This window comes from Pinus tabuliformis, chromosome 4_1 (assembly GCF_031772625.1).
Source record: "Pinus tabuliformis cultivar Carrire ecotype Pingquan chromosome 4_1, CPIR1, whole genome shotgun sequence".
NCBI lineage: Eukaryota > Viridiplantae > Streptophyta > Pinopsida > Pinales > Pinaceae > Pinus > Pinus tabuliformis.
The window spans coordinates 980,443,366-980,459,929 of record NC_142303.1 but is presented as its reverse complement, the minus strand read 5'-3'; the positions used below and the strand labels follow the sequence as shown (position 1 = coordinate 980,459,929).

The 16,564-nt window shown below is 40.4% G+C and overlaps 1 protein-coding gene across 1 annotated transcript in view; it reads right to left on the bottom strand.

Annotated features, from left to right (window-relative positions):
• LOC149179410 (universal stress protein A-like protein) overlaps positions 1–16,564 on the bottom strand; it is a 151,692-nt gene that overhangs the window by 95,156 nt on the left and 39,972 nt on the right. The window contains exon 2 of the mRNA XM_089420653.1: positions 13,034–13,125. Within this exon, the coding sequence (XP_089276779.1) occupies positions 13,034–13,125 (92 nt within the window). The remainder of the gene's footprint in view (positions 1–13,033; positions 13,126–16,564) is intronic.

Below are 16,564 nucleotides of genomic sequence, written 5' to 3'. Positions count from 1 at the left end.
CCCAAGTGCACTCTTTTTATTTCCTATTGTACTCCAGCAGTTGAATATTAAAAAAAATTGCCCATTTTGGCGTTATTTTCTCTCTTATGGATGTTTACTGAAGTTTTTCTGTGTTATATTTATTGAATGTCTTTGGTTAATCATTGTTAATTTCCTATTAGGAACATTACACTCTTGGGCTACAAACGGATGAACAAATCAAGCCTCCTTTAAGGGTGGTTTTATGGCTAATTTGGGTCAGATACTTGAGACTTATCAAAGACAGAATTGAGGGAGCAATCAACAACAATAAAAGGAGGTCAAGCCATATTGTTGAAGCTTGGCAGATTAAAGCCTAGTTATGCCATTGTAGCAAAAACAAAGAGGTACAGTATTCTCCAAAATTAATCTAAGGTCTTTCCATTATTAGTACTATTCTTTGCAAAGATTGAAGTGGAGTATTAAATCTCCAGCAGCATTTAATAAGGGCGTCCTGAAGATTGTTTGGAACATCATTGTATTCATTTTTTGATCTGAGGATCAACAGAAAGAGCAGTAAAGGCTTATTGAATATCATTATAAGTGGGTCATTGTCCCTAGTACAAGAGCCCACATTTATTTTCTATCTTCTATTTACAGGGGGATTGGGTGGTACAAGGCGGAGATTAAAGTCTCCTTCAGGTTGGAGCCTGAGAACACTTTAGGGTGGCAGGGTGGTGTTGGGTCAAGTTGGAGCTTGCAGGGTGTGGAGCATCCTTTCAGACGAAGCTGATAAAATCAAGGTGTTGCAGCATCCTTCTAATTGGCACTGGTAAAAGCAAGGTGTTGGGGCAACCTTTCAGTTGGAGTTGATAAAACCAAGGGGTTGGAGCCTCCTTCCAGTCGTTGTTAGAGAATCTTGGAAGTTGGTGTTCAATTTTGTAATTATGGTCGGTCTTCATAATGTATATTATGGAACTTTATGTATTTGTATTAGTTATTGTAAAGCATATTTTAAATGCTAAGAGTCAAAAATATATATATATATATATATATATTTTGAGTCAAGTCCCATTTGGACTTTTGAAAGAAGAAAATTTGAATTTTTAAAATTGAAAATTTTGGCTCTAAATTTGTCAAGTCGGCCCAGGCTGACACACCCGTTCAACCCAACCAGAACACTATACAAAGATAGCTCAACCTACTCCTCAAATCAACAATTTCGCATGTCTCTCATCAAGTATCTTTTGGCAAGCAAGCTAAGGACAAGAAGGACAAGGAGGACGAAAAGAACGAATTACATGACTTTCTATCTCTCTCAAGCTTGCACGTGTGGATAGTCTCTCTCTCTCCAATTCACCGATTTTTTGCGCAATTTCTGTTGCAAAGATCAAAATATTTTGGGCAGTTGCAGGACCGAAATTTTGGGTTTCTGGGCATTTACTAGGAGGCTGAAATTCAACCTAGGGCAGAATAGAAGGTCGAGTTGCGAGATCAAATTGGAGGCTTGACTTGGAGTGGAAAGACCAAGTTTGACCATAGATTTGTTGAAGGTCAGTTTGACCTAGTTGTTGACTAGATGTCTAGGTGTGTCTCTTGTTGAACAAAAAAAAAATTCTATTGAAAGTGGGTTTCCCCATTAGTGAGTTTTCTCAGGGTAAATCTTGTGCTCTCTCTGCACATTGTGATCTCTACCGTTCTACTATTTTTATATGGTTGAATTTCTAAAGTATAATTGCTTAATGATATATTGGAAAATTAAAAGAAGATTAACATCGTTGGAAGTAATTATCAGTATTCAGAAATATTGTGCTTGTATCTATTGCACTTGAAAAATCAACATGGTATCAGAGCTTTGGTGAAGAAAGGAACACTGAGATCGCTCTTGAAGAAAACCCTACATTGAGATCACTCTTATTGAAGTCCTCCTTGTTGATTTACATCCATGGATTCTTCTATGAAATCAAAGAACAAGTTAGAAGGAGCTTCAAATCTCAGAGCTTGGAAAATTAAGATTGATCTTATTCTTGCAAAGAACAAAGTTTTGGAAATTGTGACAGGCGAGATTGTAGAACCAGCAGGTATAGGTAGTAGGAAGGAAGTTCCCTCTTTTGAAGAACTATGGAGTTCTTGTGCTCAAGAGGAATCAAGGCTTGTATCAAGAGATAGGAAGGAGAAGACTCTCAAGCATTTGCAACTCGCTTCAAGAAGTCTAGAGGAAAGAAGTTTGGCTTTCAAAACAAGAAGTCAAGAAGAAGACCACCTCTTTCCCAAAAGAAGAAGGATATGTCAAAAATCCAATGTTTTGGTTGTCACAAATTTGGACATAAGAATGATTGTCCTGAAATGGCTAATAACAAAAAGAGGAAAGGAAAACAACATGCTTTTGCAGCTGACATTGATGATGAACATCCAAAGAAATCCAAAGGTGATAAAGATTTCTTTTACTTTTATGCTCTAACAGCGTCTATTGCAAATGACGATGATAGGTGGTTGGTAGATAATGGTGCTTCAAGACATATGACAGGAGATTGTGGAAATCTCTCTAGCATGAAGGAAAGAAGACTATCTCAAAGGTTAGAGCTTGGAAACAACCATGGCTATGCAATCAAAGGAGTTGGAAAGGCATCCACTAAACTAGAATCTGGAAACAATGTTCATCTTAGCAATGTTCTATATGTACCAGGTTTGAAGAAGAATTTGGTTTCTATTTCTTGTTTGGAAGATAAAAGATATAGAGTAGCATTTGTTGATAGAAAAGTACTTGTATGGCCCAAGGGCTCTAGTATAGATGATGCTAAAGTTATTTGAATGTGTGAAGAAAGATTGTATAGACTCTTGGGTCAACCATCTCAAGCTTTGGTACATGATGAAATCATTCCATGTGAACTATTGCATAGGAAATATGATCAACTTCATTATAGAGCATTTCCTGCTTTGATCAAATAGTTTCAGGCATGCCCAACTTGCAAATAGAACGTGAATGTTGATTTGGGGTAGCATCAGATGTGCTCGAGCCATGAAAATTGGTCGAGAGGCTAAAGCACATGAGATCTCCAAGACATGGAAATGGTTTGGGCATATTCTAACCGGTTTGGGAGATATTAAAATAATTAATATTTTTATGGAGTTCCTAAGTGTAAACTTAAGAAAAATAAAATATTAATGGGTATTAATATAAAACTGGGTTAGAATGTTCCAAAAGTCATGGACCAAGCCAAATCTAATCTTAGCCGTTGATTAGAGATTTAATATCGGCTGTTGATGGACCAACGAGAAAAGTATAAGGGGAGGCTTGAGGGTCAGTTGGAGAACACACCAGAGTGATCAGTCATTCTATTCTCTAGAGCGGGGTTTGCTAAGAGAGATAGAATCAGTAATCAACAGTGAGGGGCAATGAATACATAGCAGAGAGGCAGAGTTGTTACCACAGAGACAATGCAGAGCCTGGAGAGGTTGACGCAAAGGTAGCTGGGTGCTACGCAAAGGCAGCCAGGAGCTGCATAGAGCCAGGAGAGGCCAGCGTGTGAGACGCAGAGGGTCTAGGGATGATGCAGAGGCTAGCAGAGCTGACGCAAGGCCAAGAGACAGCACTGAAAGGATTCCGTGGGACAGATTGGGCGCTAGTGAGCCGGATAGGGTGACGCAGTCCCTATCAAAGTGACGTAGAGCAGTGGGAGCTGCAATTGTCGTTGTGGGATCGTTCATCCGGTGATTATTCAGCCAAAATATCCGTCTTCGAGGAGAGGTACTACTGCTGAGGGCATTCTCTATTGGGTAAGCCATTTATGGAACCCTGGTTGTATTTTGAAAACTGCATAATAATAAAATCCTCTGAATAGTTGCACCGGTTTTCCCGTATTGGGTTTTTCCGGAGACATTGGTCCAAAAATAACGGTGTCACTTGTGTGCTAGTTTTCTTTCAGTTGATGATCTGTAGATGTTGATACTATACTTGTGTTTATTTTCAGTATTTACATGGTAAATAACTTGTTAAGTAATTGAACAAGTAGGAAGAAATAAACTAGATAGTACAGGAAGAATTTCTAACGAGTTAAACTTAGAAATTCCAACAATGAAGGTGTATGTAAAGGTTGTTCACTTGAAAAGAATATCAAGATATTGAAATGGTAGCAAAGAAGATCATTTTGACTTGTGCCTTAGTCAAGAAAGACCACGAGGTGTCTTCGTTTTGTCAAGTATGAGTTCGTGGAGATGAACGAGTCAGTAGATTCATGCATGGAGTTGGAGGGTCAGTTAACTGGGTCTCCAAGTGGTAGTTCAAATTAGGGATAAGACGAGTTGGGAGCTTCAGTTTAGATTGAGACAAGGATGAGTTATAAACTCCAAGTTATGATTGGAGAGAGTTCAGTTCGAACTTAGTTAACCAAGTCAATCACAACTGTAATTCCAAATTTGTAATTGTCTAAATATATTTTTTCTAATTATAGCATGATTCAAATTGATAAAAGGAGGACGAAGGCACAAATTTAATCATTCTTGTATGCACAAGTTTGTGTGTGTGAGAGCATCTTGTTGAGAGAGTGTGCCAAGAAGGAGCCCATACACAGAATTGAAAGGGAGACTTCCTTGCAAACTAGCGATAGGATTTAGGATGAATTCCTAAATAATAGGAGCCACTATTGTGCTAGGAAATAGGGGATGGATTGTGCAAGGAAGTGGGAGCTAGGTCGAGAGAATTGTAGGGAGTTTCAAGCTTAGTCCAAGCAATGAGAACAAATGTGTTCTCGAGTGAAACAATATTGCCTTGTAAGAGATTCATATGCTCAAACCCTTTCACTAAAATTCTACAACGAGAAGAGGGATTTCCCAGTTGGGTTTCCCAAGAAAACTATTGTGTCTCTTGTGTGATTGTGTTCTTTATCTTTGTGTTTAATTTCGTTGCTTTTAGTGTTGAGAAATTCTGTGTCTTGGTGAAAAAGGAATTAGTTTTCAGATTGTTCATCATAACAGATGTTGAATTTTCAAGGAAATTCAACACAAGAAACCATTTCCAAGCAGTGACAATAGATCCAAAGAAGTTTTCGATTTGATTCATTCTGACATATGTGGTCCTATGCCTCTGAGATTGCTTGGAGGATCATTATATTATGTGACATTTATTGATAACTTCTCTCGTAAGACATGGATTTATCTCATGAAGACCAAGGATGAAGTCTTCATCCAAGTTTCAAGAATTAAAGGTTGAAGTGGAGAACTTGACAGGTAAGAAAATCAAGATTTCGAGATCCGATAATGGAGGAGAATACACTTCAAAGGAACTTGCCTTCTGTAAAGAAGTTGGGATTAAGAGGGAACTGATTGTCCCATATAATCTGCAACAAAATGGAGTAGTTAAAAGAAATAACAGATCCATTGAAGAATTTGTCAAGGCTATGATGCATGATCAAGAATTGCCTATGTTCTTATGGGGAGAAGCATCCTTAACAGTTGTATACATTCAAAATAGAAGTCCTCATTGAATTCTGGAAGATATGACTCCTGAAGAAGCGTTCACTGGTCAAAAGCCAAAGGTTTGGCATTTGAGGATCTTTAGCTACCCAATTTACATCCATGTTCCTAAGGACAAGAGGAAGAAGCTAGATCCTTTAGGAAAGAAAGGAATCTTTGTTGGTTATAGTGAATCATCAAAGGCATATACAATCTACATTCCTGCGCTGTGACGAGTTGAGGTCAGCCAAGACGTTACCATTGATGAGAAGGTTGCATATTGGAAGTGTTACCCACCATTTTGTGGGTGATATCCCTAGGAGAAATTTTTTCTCCATGATGGTCCTCAGCCGGCAGCCAGCAGCCCCTCGCAGCCACCAACTAGCTCGATGTGCCATTTCTCCGCCACTTGAGCTAGCCATGTGGTCCCTCACCCATCTGTCATGATCGTATGTTTGAAGGTGGGCCTCCCAAACCTAAAGGTATGCCTTGTTATTTGGTAATTGAGTATTCTAGTTTATTTATCATGGAAACTTTGGGCATGGATTAATGGGGGGATTCGGCGGAAAGAGTGGTCTAGGTCTGTGCTCTTGTCCCCTAGGTCTCTTTTGGGATGTTAACCTTGCACCCTAGTCTCGTGGGATCTCTTTTACTAACCTATTGGTTTTAGGGATGGTACTACATGGGAAACCCTAATTTTGGTTGTGTGGTCCCACTCCCCAATTCGCATATATTACTTCCCTTCCACTCATTACACCCCCAATCATCTCTCCTCCCACCTAGGTCCACATAGCGTCAGCAACCCCCTCCCACAGCAGCAGAAAACACTCCATGGATCCCCACATCCATTCAGAGATTGCTCGTAGTTCACTTATTGGATGTGGAAGATGCACCTGATCCATCATGCCCAGTTAGCCCCAGAGTTGTGCCATACACTTGGCAGATGATCCAAGACTTGCACAATGATGTGGCATCACCTACACCATCACCCTAGCCCTTACAGGAGATCTACAAGCATCTTCGATTTATTTGGAGACCCATGAGAACACTTGGTGTGCCCCCACGTCATTTGGAGCACCACAGGTTATTACAAGGGGCCAACCCCTTGTCCATTATTTTGGGAGTTTAACTACACATTATGGCACATATGGACTCCATTAGGCCTCCTCCAAGGCCCAACGACATGCACTATTCATTATTCGACCTCTTGAGAGGCTTATTCTTTTGTTTATGAGCTAGTTTGGTGGGCTTGTCACCAAAAGTTAGTTATTTTGCACATTATTTTATTGTAGGGGCTAATGTAGGCCTAATTAGCTAAATCAAACTCATTAGAAGTGTATAAATACAAGTGATGTGAATTCATTTTAGCATCATCACTTGGTTGGACTTGTATCTCTTTAGAGAACTGCGTTATCCTTCTTGGTGGACGATATATTGGAGCATGGAATTAATTTTAAAGTTTGGATCATTTTCTCTTGTCTTGGAGCTTGTTGTTTGGCAATTTTTTATGGTTGGATATACTCTAATACATGTAAGTGAAATTTTAATGCTATTCTTTGTTCTATTTTTGTCACATACATTGTTGCTAGGATTTCACTATTCTAGGGCCAATTCGTTGCATCTATTATTGCGAAGTTGTGGAAATTTTGTTTCTAGATAATGATGCTTCATGTATGGGCCATGTATGGTGAGTGAACGTTCCTAGGGATATTTCATGGTAGAAATTTATCTTGATAAACCATCTATTTTGCAAAACAAAGTATAAGGTCTTTGAAGTTGCTCTCCTTTGCCCTGGTGCTAAGTGAAGCTACCTTTAAGGCCTCCTTGACCAAGCAAATCAAATTTGAATTCATAATCATTCTTGACTCCAATCTCCCCAAAGGATTAGGCACTAGTCTACCATAGGTGATCACCCTAAAACTTATTTTTCTTCACCTTCTCTTCTTTCTAGGTCTAGCCCCATAAGTCACCTGGGCATTGAATATCTCACAATCTAGCCATCCAAATACTTCGATTTTTGGTCCACAACTACGTTGGTGTGTCCTCAAGAAGCCCTCCAATTTCATGAGATTTCGACGGTGGAATCTTGAGATACCGCAAGCCCTAGCTGAAAGACCAATTCTTGCCCTTGGTTTTCCTTAAGCTAGCTACCTCATAGGGATCATTGTGCCACCTTTCATTGAAAATTTTCTTTGATCCCCTTCTCTTCCCTAATTAGGTCAAGCTCAGCATTCGCTGCTAAACCCTCCACCTTTGACCTAACCAGGGGTCCATTTGGTCCTGTGTGGTCCTGTTTCCCATCAAAGTTAACTTTTCAAAGATCACATAGGAATCCAAGTTCCATAAGGATTTTGAGGAATAGGGAGCTCCATTACATGACATACTCCCTAAACCTAACCCTCAAATCCTCATCAACCTTTCCTAGAAAAACCCTATGCCTTGCTTACAAAGCAAACAAGCCCTAATTTTGAGTTTCTCCTTGGAAATGGTGATTGAAATCACTTCTTATCCATTGCATTAATATATTATTTGTAAGTAAGTCTCCATACCAAGTCTCCTCCCAGCGATGAAAGTCCACAAAGAGTAAGGAGCCTTAGCTGAGGTGACAATGGGCTAAGTCTCCACTATTGCCCTTGTCCTAGCAGTTGCCCCTTTAGGATCCCCTTTTAGGGCCCCTGCTAGTTTGAGAGGTTACAAAAGTACAAAGAAGTTTCCATGGATGAAGAAAGACATGAGGCTTCTAAGGAAGAATGTTCAAGTTCTACAAAATATCCTAAAGAGCCAAAAGGGCCTTGTGAACCGGTAGAACTAGTTGTTGTCCCTGAGATAGGGAAGAGACCAGCATGGCTTAGATATACTTTGGAAGAAGCAAAAGGACATTCCGCTCCACATGGCACATCTAGAGAAAGTAAGAAACCTAAAAATTTCTCCAGTTATGTAGCTCTTATGACTAGCCTCATTGATACAAAACCTTCCACTTATGAAGAAGTGGCTAGCCAACAAGTATGGAAGGAAGTTATGAATGAAGAGTACCAATCCATAATGAAGAATGATGTCTAAGAGATTGTACCGAGACCTAAAGGGAAGTCAGTGGTGACTTCCAAATGATATACAAGATCAAGCATGTTGCGGATGGGAGTATTGACAAAGACAAGGTGGGATTTGTGGCTTAAAGATTCTCCCAAAAAGAAGGAGAAGACTATGATGAGACCTTTGCTCTAGTTGCCAGGTACACCTCTCTTAGATCTATTATTTCTCTTGTTGCTTCGTTGGGATGGAGTTTACGTCAGATGGATGTAAAGACTGCTTTCCTCAATGATTTAATTGAGGAAGAGGTGTACATAGAGAAACCTCAAGGTTTTGAGGTGCAAGGAAAGGAATCTCATGGTTGCATGTTAAAGAAGGCCTTGCATGGACTCAAGCAAGCTCCAAGAGCTTGGTATGCTCAAAGCGATAGCTACCTGACAAGACTTGGATTTTCCAAGTGTGATGTTGATCTAAACCTCTACTTCAAGGTTATAGAGAATGCACCTATGATCTTATTATTATATGTTGATGATTTATTTCTGACGGGTGTTGAGCATCTCATTATTCAGTGCAAGAAGCAGTTGGCTTCTGAGTTTGACATGAAGGGCCTTCGCTTGATGCATTATTATTTGGGATTGGAAGTATGGCAGAAACCTGGTGAAGTCTTCCTTACTCAAGGAAAGTATGTTATTTTAGAGATTTGGCATGATAGACTGTAAATCTGTGGCAACTCCCATGGTGACTAATTTGACTAATTTGAAGATGTTGAGAGGCTCTGAGCCCAACTTGGTAGATCCATCTATGTACCAGCGATTTATTGGTTCGTTGATGTATTTGGTTAACACCAGGTCGGACATTTGCTTTGTTGTGAACATGTTGAGCTACTTCCAGGTGGAACCGAGACATGAGCATTGGATAGCAGCAAAGAACATATTGAGATATCTACATGCTACTACGAACTATGTTTGAGATATCTCTCAAACAGAGATGTACAGTTGCAAGGATATACAGCTTTTGATTGGGCAGGGAGTGTTGATGACAGGAAGAGTATTGCGGGAGTATGCTTCAGTTTGGGCTCCGCTATGATATCTTGGATGAGCAGGTAGCATAAATCTGTCACACTCAGCACTACAAAAGTGGAGTGCATCGCAACTAGCGAAGCCTATATCGAAGCAATGTGGCTCCGAAAGATGTTTGCAGGATTATTCGACGAAGAGCTGGAACCGACAGTGATATACTATGACAATCAAAGTTGGGTGAAGCTTTCAAAGAATCTCGTGTTTGATAACAAGTCGAAGCATATCGAGATAAAGTACCACTACATCCATGACATGGTGCAGAGGAGAGCAGTAAGGCTTGGGTACTTCTCCATTGATGAGCAGACAACTAATATTTTGATAAAGACGTTGTCCAGAGAGAAGTTTGTGTACTTCAGGGACAAGCTAGGGCTTGTGGAGATTACCCCTCTCATTGAGAGGGAGTATTGATATGCCTACAGTATGGATGGACAATCTCCCTATAGGGAGAATGATCCAAGAGGCCCAAAGAGCTCCCCAAATAGGGTTGAGTGAGTGCCTCTCAAAGATGAGACCATGATTACTCCCCAGATAGGGTTGAGTGTGGTCTCTCAGCATCGAGATCCTAATTAGTCCCCAGATAGGGTTGAGTTTGGTCTCTCCACATCGAGACCCTAATTACTCCCCAAATAGGGTTGAGTGTGGTCTCTCAGCATTGAGACCTTGATTACTCCCCTAGTATGGTTGAGTGAGGTCTTGCAACATCATGGCCCTGATTACTCCTCAAGAGGGTTGAGTGTGGCCAACTAGTACTCCTCGCAAGGTTGAGTCACTCAACATCTTGAGGATCAGATTACCCATATGGAGTGTGTCTTAAGGGTGTCACCACAAGTCAGAAAGACTGGGCTAGAGGGTGGTGAACCTGACTAGTCTGTATGCCATGTGTCAGTGAAACCAGAATATGGCAACTAGTAGATGTTGATGGTGTGCCATGAGTCAGGTACTGACTACAATATGGCAACTAGTGGAAGTTGATGATTAGATGATGATGTTGATTATGATGATGCATTGATATAACCTTTTCACAGAGAAATTGATAAACTTGAGAACACCTATGACAGTGATTATAATACCTCCCTAGTTAAGAGAGAGTGTTGAATTTTGTAACTATGGTCGGTCTTCATAATGTATAATATGGCACTTGATGTATTTGTATTAATTATTGTAAAGCATATTTTAAATGTTAAGAGTCAAGAAAATTATATTTTGAGTCATGTCCCATTTGGACTTTTAAAAGAAGAAAATTTGAATTTTTAAAATTGAAATTTTTGGCTCCAAGTTTGTCAAGTCGGCCTCCCTCCAAATCAAGTCGTCCCAGGGTAAGGACACACCCATTCGACCGAGCCAAAACACTACATAAAGGCAGCTCAACCTCCTCCTCAAGTCAGCAATTTCGCATCTCTCTCATCAAGTATCTTCTAGGCAAGCAAGCGAAAGACAAGGAGGACAAAAAGAAGGATGAATTACATCTCTTTCTTTCTCTCTCAAGCTCGCATGTGTGGATAGTCTCTCTCTCTCTCTCCAGTTCGCAGATTTTAAAGGCAATTTCTATTGAGGGGGCTGAAATATTCTGGGCAATTGCAGGGGCCGAAATTCTGGGTTTTGGGCATTTACTGGGAGGCCGAAATTCGGCCTAGGGCAGAACAGAAGGTCGAGTTGCAGGATCAGATTGGATGCTTGACTTGGAGGGGAAGACCAGGTTTGATCATAGATTTGTTGAAGGTCAGTTTGACCTAGTTGTTGACTAGAGATCTAGGTGTCTCTTGTTGAACAGAAGAAATTCTCTATTGAAAAGGTTGTTGGGTTATTCCCCTTAGTGGGTTTTCCCTAGGTAAATCTTGTGCTCTCTTTGTGTATTATGATCCCTATTTTTCTACTATTTTTATATGGTTGAATTTTTGAAGTATAATTACTTAATGATATACTAGAAAAATTAAAAGAAGATCAATAGCATTGGAAGTAATTATCAATATTCAGAAATATTGTGCTTGTATCTATTGCACTTGAAAAATCAACAGTTGGAGCTTTTGGTTCATGTAATTCTCAAGACATATATTAAAAGCGTTTGGTGGTTTTTCTCCCAGAAGGGTTTCCACCTCCTAAAAATTTCTTGTGTACTGTTCATATGATGTGATGTGTTGCTGATTATCTTATTTGATTTGTGGTAATTATCTTTAATGCTTTGAAAAAAAAAAAAAATTAAGTGAAATACTGATTCACCCCCCTCTCAGTGTGTCCAACACTATTTGTGGTCATCTTGTTGGACATTAATAAAATTATTTTATCTTTTTTCTTGTCTGCTTGTGCACAATTTTAACATGTTTTTGGTTCAACAATTGCAATTGACTGTCTAATACTCTAGAATTTGATCATTTAAAAAGAAAATTTTAATTCTAAGATACTGGCTCCTGCTGCTCAGCTTCATTTCAATTACCACTGAGATACATTGTTTGAACATTGATTGCGCATCCCTGAAAGAACTGTTGTATCAATTCCTCAACTCTTTGGCCATAAAATTAAAGAGCCCTATGACAAGAACACTGGCAGTCCTCTCAGCCAGAAAAAATGGTTTACACTCAGTTCAATGTTATTTGTGCATAGGCAGCATTTGAATGAGCTAGGGTTCCAAATATTCCATTATGAATTATCTTCTCTCTTTTCAGCAAAATGTATTGGAATTGTTAGCAGGAATAGCATTATTACGTCAAGCTTCTGTTTTATTTGAGGTTAAAAAATTGAAAAAACAGGGATGCCAACAAAAGCATGTAACCTATTCAACCATTATAATGAACTAAGAATGCAATTTCTGCCTATGAACGAATGCTTATTCATTCGATAATGTATGTAGCTGTAACATGCAAAATTATACAAAAATAGTGGAATGACAATAGCATCTGGGGGGTGTGTATGACACTAGTTAAATAAATTTGAAATAGTGGCTTAAGTATTTTTTCTTTTTCTTTTTGTCTCCTTTTTTTTTGAGATGGTGAGGCTCAAGCTCAAACGTAACTCTGTACTTACTAGGCACCCACATCTCCCCATTATTCAAGAGTTTACAAGAGCACAGTGATTGCAGTTTATGACACTTAGCTATTGCGGCTTATAAGGACTTGGTCATAAAGATATAAATCACTTGTAAGGGATCAGTGTCCAGACCCCAAAAATGCATAACAACCTTTAAAGCCTGAGATTCCACCATGGCATCTGCATTTTAAGATACATTTTTAATTTTTTTACAAACAAATCTTATAAGCTTGTATCGATATGATATCTAGCCAAAGTAACAGATTTAAAGGATTCTGATTTAAAATTTATATGGAACTTATTGTAAGCATTGGCAAGAAACTAAAAATGCAAAGCATGTCAATGTTAAAACAGAGATAAGGAACCAAAAACAAGATATGGATATTTCATCATTTGTATCCATTAGAGAGAATGTTTCCATTACTGATCCACTCTTATTGCCTTATAAAGTAAATAAAATAGCTGCATCTGCAGGTGGATAAGCTCATTCTACTTACATTTTTTTGGGCACACATCTCTTTAGCACGAGCAAGGATTGCTTCAGAAACCTGCCTCTGTTGATTCACAATAGTTTCAATTAATTCGGGAGCTGTCCATACACAGAATGTCATTGTTTAGCCTCCTTATGTTTTCATATCAATAACGTGTATTTGATCAATTATGATCAATAACTCTGGATGCTGTACAACAGTTAATCATGCATTTAATATGTGAACATAAATGAATAGTCACCAGTTATTTTAATCCATGCCAATGTTGCATAAATGTCTAACCTTCTGTAATGCAGCATAGAAAGGTAACAAAGCGCATAAAATGTATACCAGTTACATTGAAATAAATCTCCGAAGTGGAAGATAAATTGTCTGTTAACATGCATTACTACTGCGTAATAGAAAATTAATTCTAATTAACAGCTCATAAAACATATATTGAGACCAGATCTGTCCTAGAAATGTCAGATTGTTGGTAATCTTGTTTTTGTTCATCCTAAACGTAACCATACCCCTGGAACACAAATTCTAATTCTAATAGAAACATATCAGAATTTTCATGCATGTTCCCATATAACTGCACCAGAGTATTTGGTGGGACTGTTTTTCCTTCGCCCAAAAAGTCTCCATTGGTGGGCAATGCAGCAAGAAAGGCCTTGACTCATGAAAGCAATTCATTGTTTGGATTATGGAATTGTTACCCACAAAAAATAGTGACCCCATAGGAGAAAATTTTTCTCCTCGTTTGACAGCAAACCAGCCAGCAGCCCTATGATAGTCTTCAGAGAGCACCATGCCAGAGTTCTCCACCTATTACTCCGGTCAATTTTCGCACCATCTAGCATACTTCTTGAAGGAAGGTGGGCCATCTATCAACAAGTACTCTAACCATTTTAGCAATAATATGCTTTCATTTAATGTTATGGGCATATTAATATGAATCACAGGGCAAACTGCATGATTGATTGCTCCTAATTGTATCCTTGTTTTCACACTTCACCTAGTAGGTTAGCCTTCGACTCCAGTCGAGTGGGACTTTCTCTATGGCCTTATGGTTTAGGAAGAAAACTATTGGGGAGCATTGATTGATATAGCATGTCCAGGGTAATCCTGTCATGTCCCTTCTCAAACACATTAGTAAGGGGTGCTGCTACACAATTTTGCATATTTTTTACTAAGGAAGAGGGCCCCACACTTTCGACTTAGGGACTTAGGGGCCAAATCGACTTTATTTAGCTGCTAATGGAATGTGGGGGCCATCCACATAGGAGTTTGAATTAGCCATTCGATATGCTTGGAGGGAAAATCGAATGGATGGATGGAGGGGCCCACATGAAGCTAAGGGGGCCCAAGGAGTCTACCAGCTATTTAGCCACGAGTCTCTTATGCGGAAGATTCAACCTCTACTTCGGGGGACCATCCGTTCCCGCCCTAGGGAGGTTGTTCTATAGGAGCTTTCAGGAGTTTCGGGGCAGTGACACACATCAACAACAGCGCAAAAAAAGGGAGTGCGTATTTCTGGGCAACCAGGAATCACATAGAGGGAGTTTGAGACCAGCAGGGATCAACAGCGTGTCAAGAGGTGAGGGAATTGAGGTAGCAACGTTGGACAGGCATTTTCGCTGGAGCTTTCAGCCAGCTGAGCCAGCATTCCAACAATTCGCATTTCTAGAGGCCACACATCAAAATATTGTGGTACTTGGAGAGCAACTGGGTCGGGCCAAGAGTTCATTCGGGGAGTTAGGAGTTGGATAGCAAGGGTAAACCCAACATTTTGGAGAAGTTTGCAGGTGGATTTGCAACCAGTTTCCAGCAGGTCGAATTTGCCAGTGATAGCTGGGGTGAGGCTCCAAGGAGGTCGAAAAACCAAATTCAAAACCAGCTAAAATCCCTTCTGGGTTTTCTGGGTTTTGGCCAAGGAGTCCAGGGTTAAAAGGATATGATTTTATGGGCGGTTTTAGTACCCATTCCAGCCATTCGAACTTCAGCAGAGCAGTGGTTTTTTGGGCAGCGCAGTGCAGAGTGGTGTAGTAGCTGGGCAGCCTTCAGCTCAGCCCTTTTCCTACCTGGGTTTGGTCCTGCTTGTCCATTGAGACAAGCCCAGGTGCACCATTCCATCATCTATTGTATTTGGCTTGCAGAAAATTAATAAAATGGCTTAGAAGTTCTCCATTTACAATTTTTATATGGGTGTCTGCTGAACATTTCGTTTTTGTATTTTGCTGCATAGAATATTTGTTGTTATCACTTGTATTTCCTATTTAGGATCATTACAGTGGTATCAGAGCATGATCTTGGCCTAATTGTGGGTAACCAGTAAGATCATGGGAGATTTGGGCATGTATGCACAGTGACGAGTTACACCGTACACTACCCATGGCTCAAGGGAGATTCAGTATGCAGGAATTCTGGGGTGGAATCCGCTGGAGCGATGAGAGGTTGGTTCAGTTGAGGAAGGTGTCAAACCAGATCCATCCTTGTCCTTACAACATAGACACTAGAGGTGCACAAGCCGTGGGAGTACATCCATCTACACTATGTGGGGAAAGCCAACAGAATCAGGGCACCAGATCTCCTGAAAAGGAGCAGGCAGGCCAGAGACAGTTAGAGGATGAGTCAAGGAGACAATTTTGCTGGTGGAGACCTGGTCTTAGACATCAGGGGCCTGAGGAGGAGATTGAACATGAGGCAGAGGACATGTGGGAATGTGAGGATCACATTGGTATACCCAGTGTGGCACAAGAGTTACCATTGTTGGAGGCCTCTTTGATAGCACCAGTTGACACCTTGGGGGAGAAAGTAGAGCATACAGCCATAGGACCATCCATTGATGAGGTGACAGGAGACACAGACATGTCCATTGTTGAGAAGGTGACATTCGTTGTTGAGATATCCGGGCTCGTGACCGAGTTTTCAGGTGATAGCAACGCATGATAGGATGATGAGGTGCCACAAGACATCACCACCCTTGATGAGGAGTCGATAGGTACAGAGCCACCCAGATCTACGAGAGTTGAGGGATGACAACCACCTACAACAGCATGGAAAGCACATAGAGGGGCGTGAGCTAGTCATGGAGGGCAGTTCATGACTCATGTTGAGGCCATGGTGGAGGAGGACGAACAGTGTTCTTTGGGGCCCACCACTGACTTAGAGTTGTTAAATGCACAGATTGCCAACAGAGTTGCAGTACTTCCAAATAATAACTCTCTCTGGGCTTATATAGATGGGGCTTGCAACATTGCTAGACTACCTTTGCACCAAGGAGAGAGAGTTGTAGAGACTCCCCGACAAAGTTTATGTGTTGACCAGGATGGTGAGTTGAGGCGTCATGAGTTGCGCAAGGTGCAACACTCGCAGGATGGAGGGCTTGTTCTATGTGCTAGAGTTTGTGCATTCGATCCCTCTCTTAGGGTTGGATGGTGAGAGATTGTGAGTTGGTACCCAGTGGAGTGGGCTAGACTCGTGGAGATGGTCGTAGTTCGGAGTAAAGCTCAGTGTTGGAGGCTCAGGTTGGCATTGGGATCCAGGCTGGGC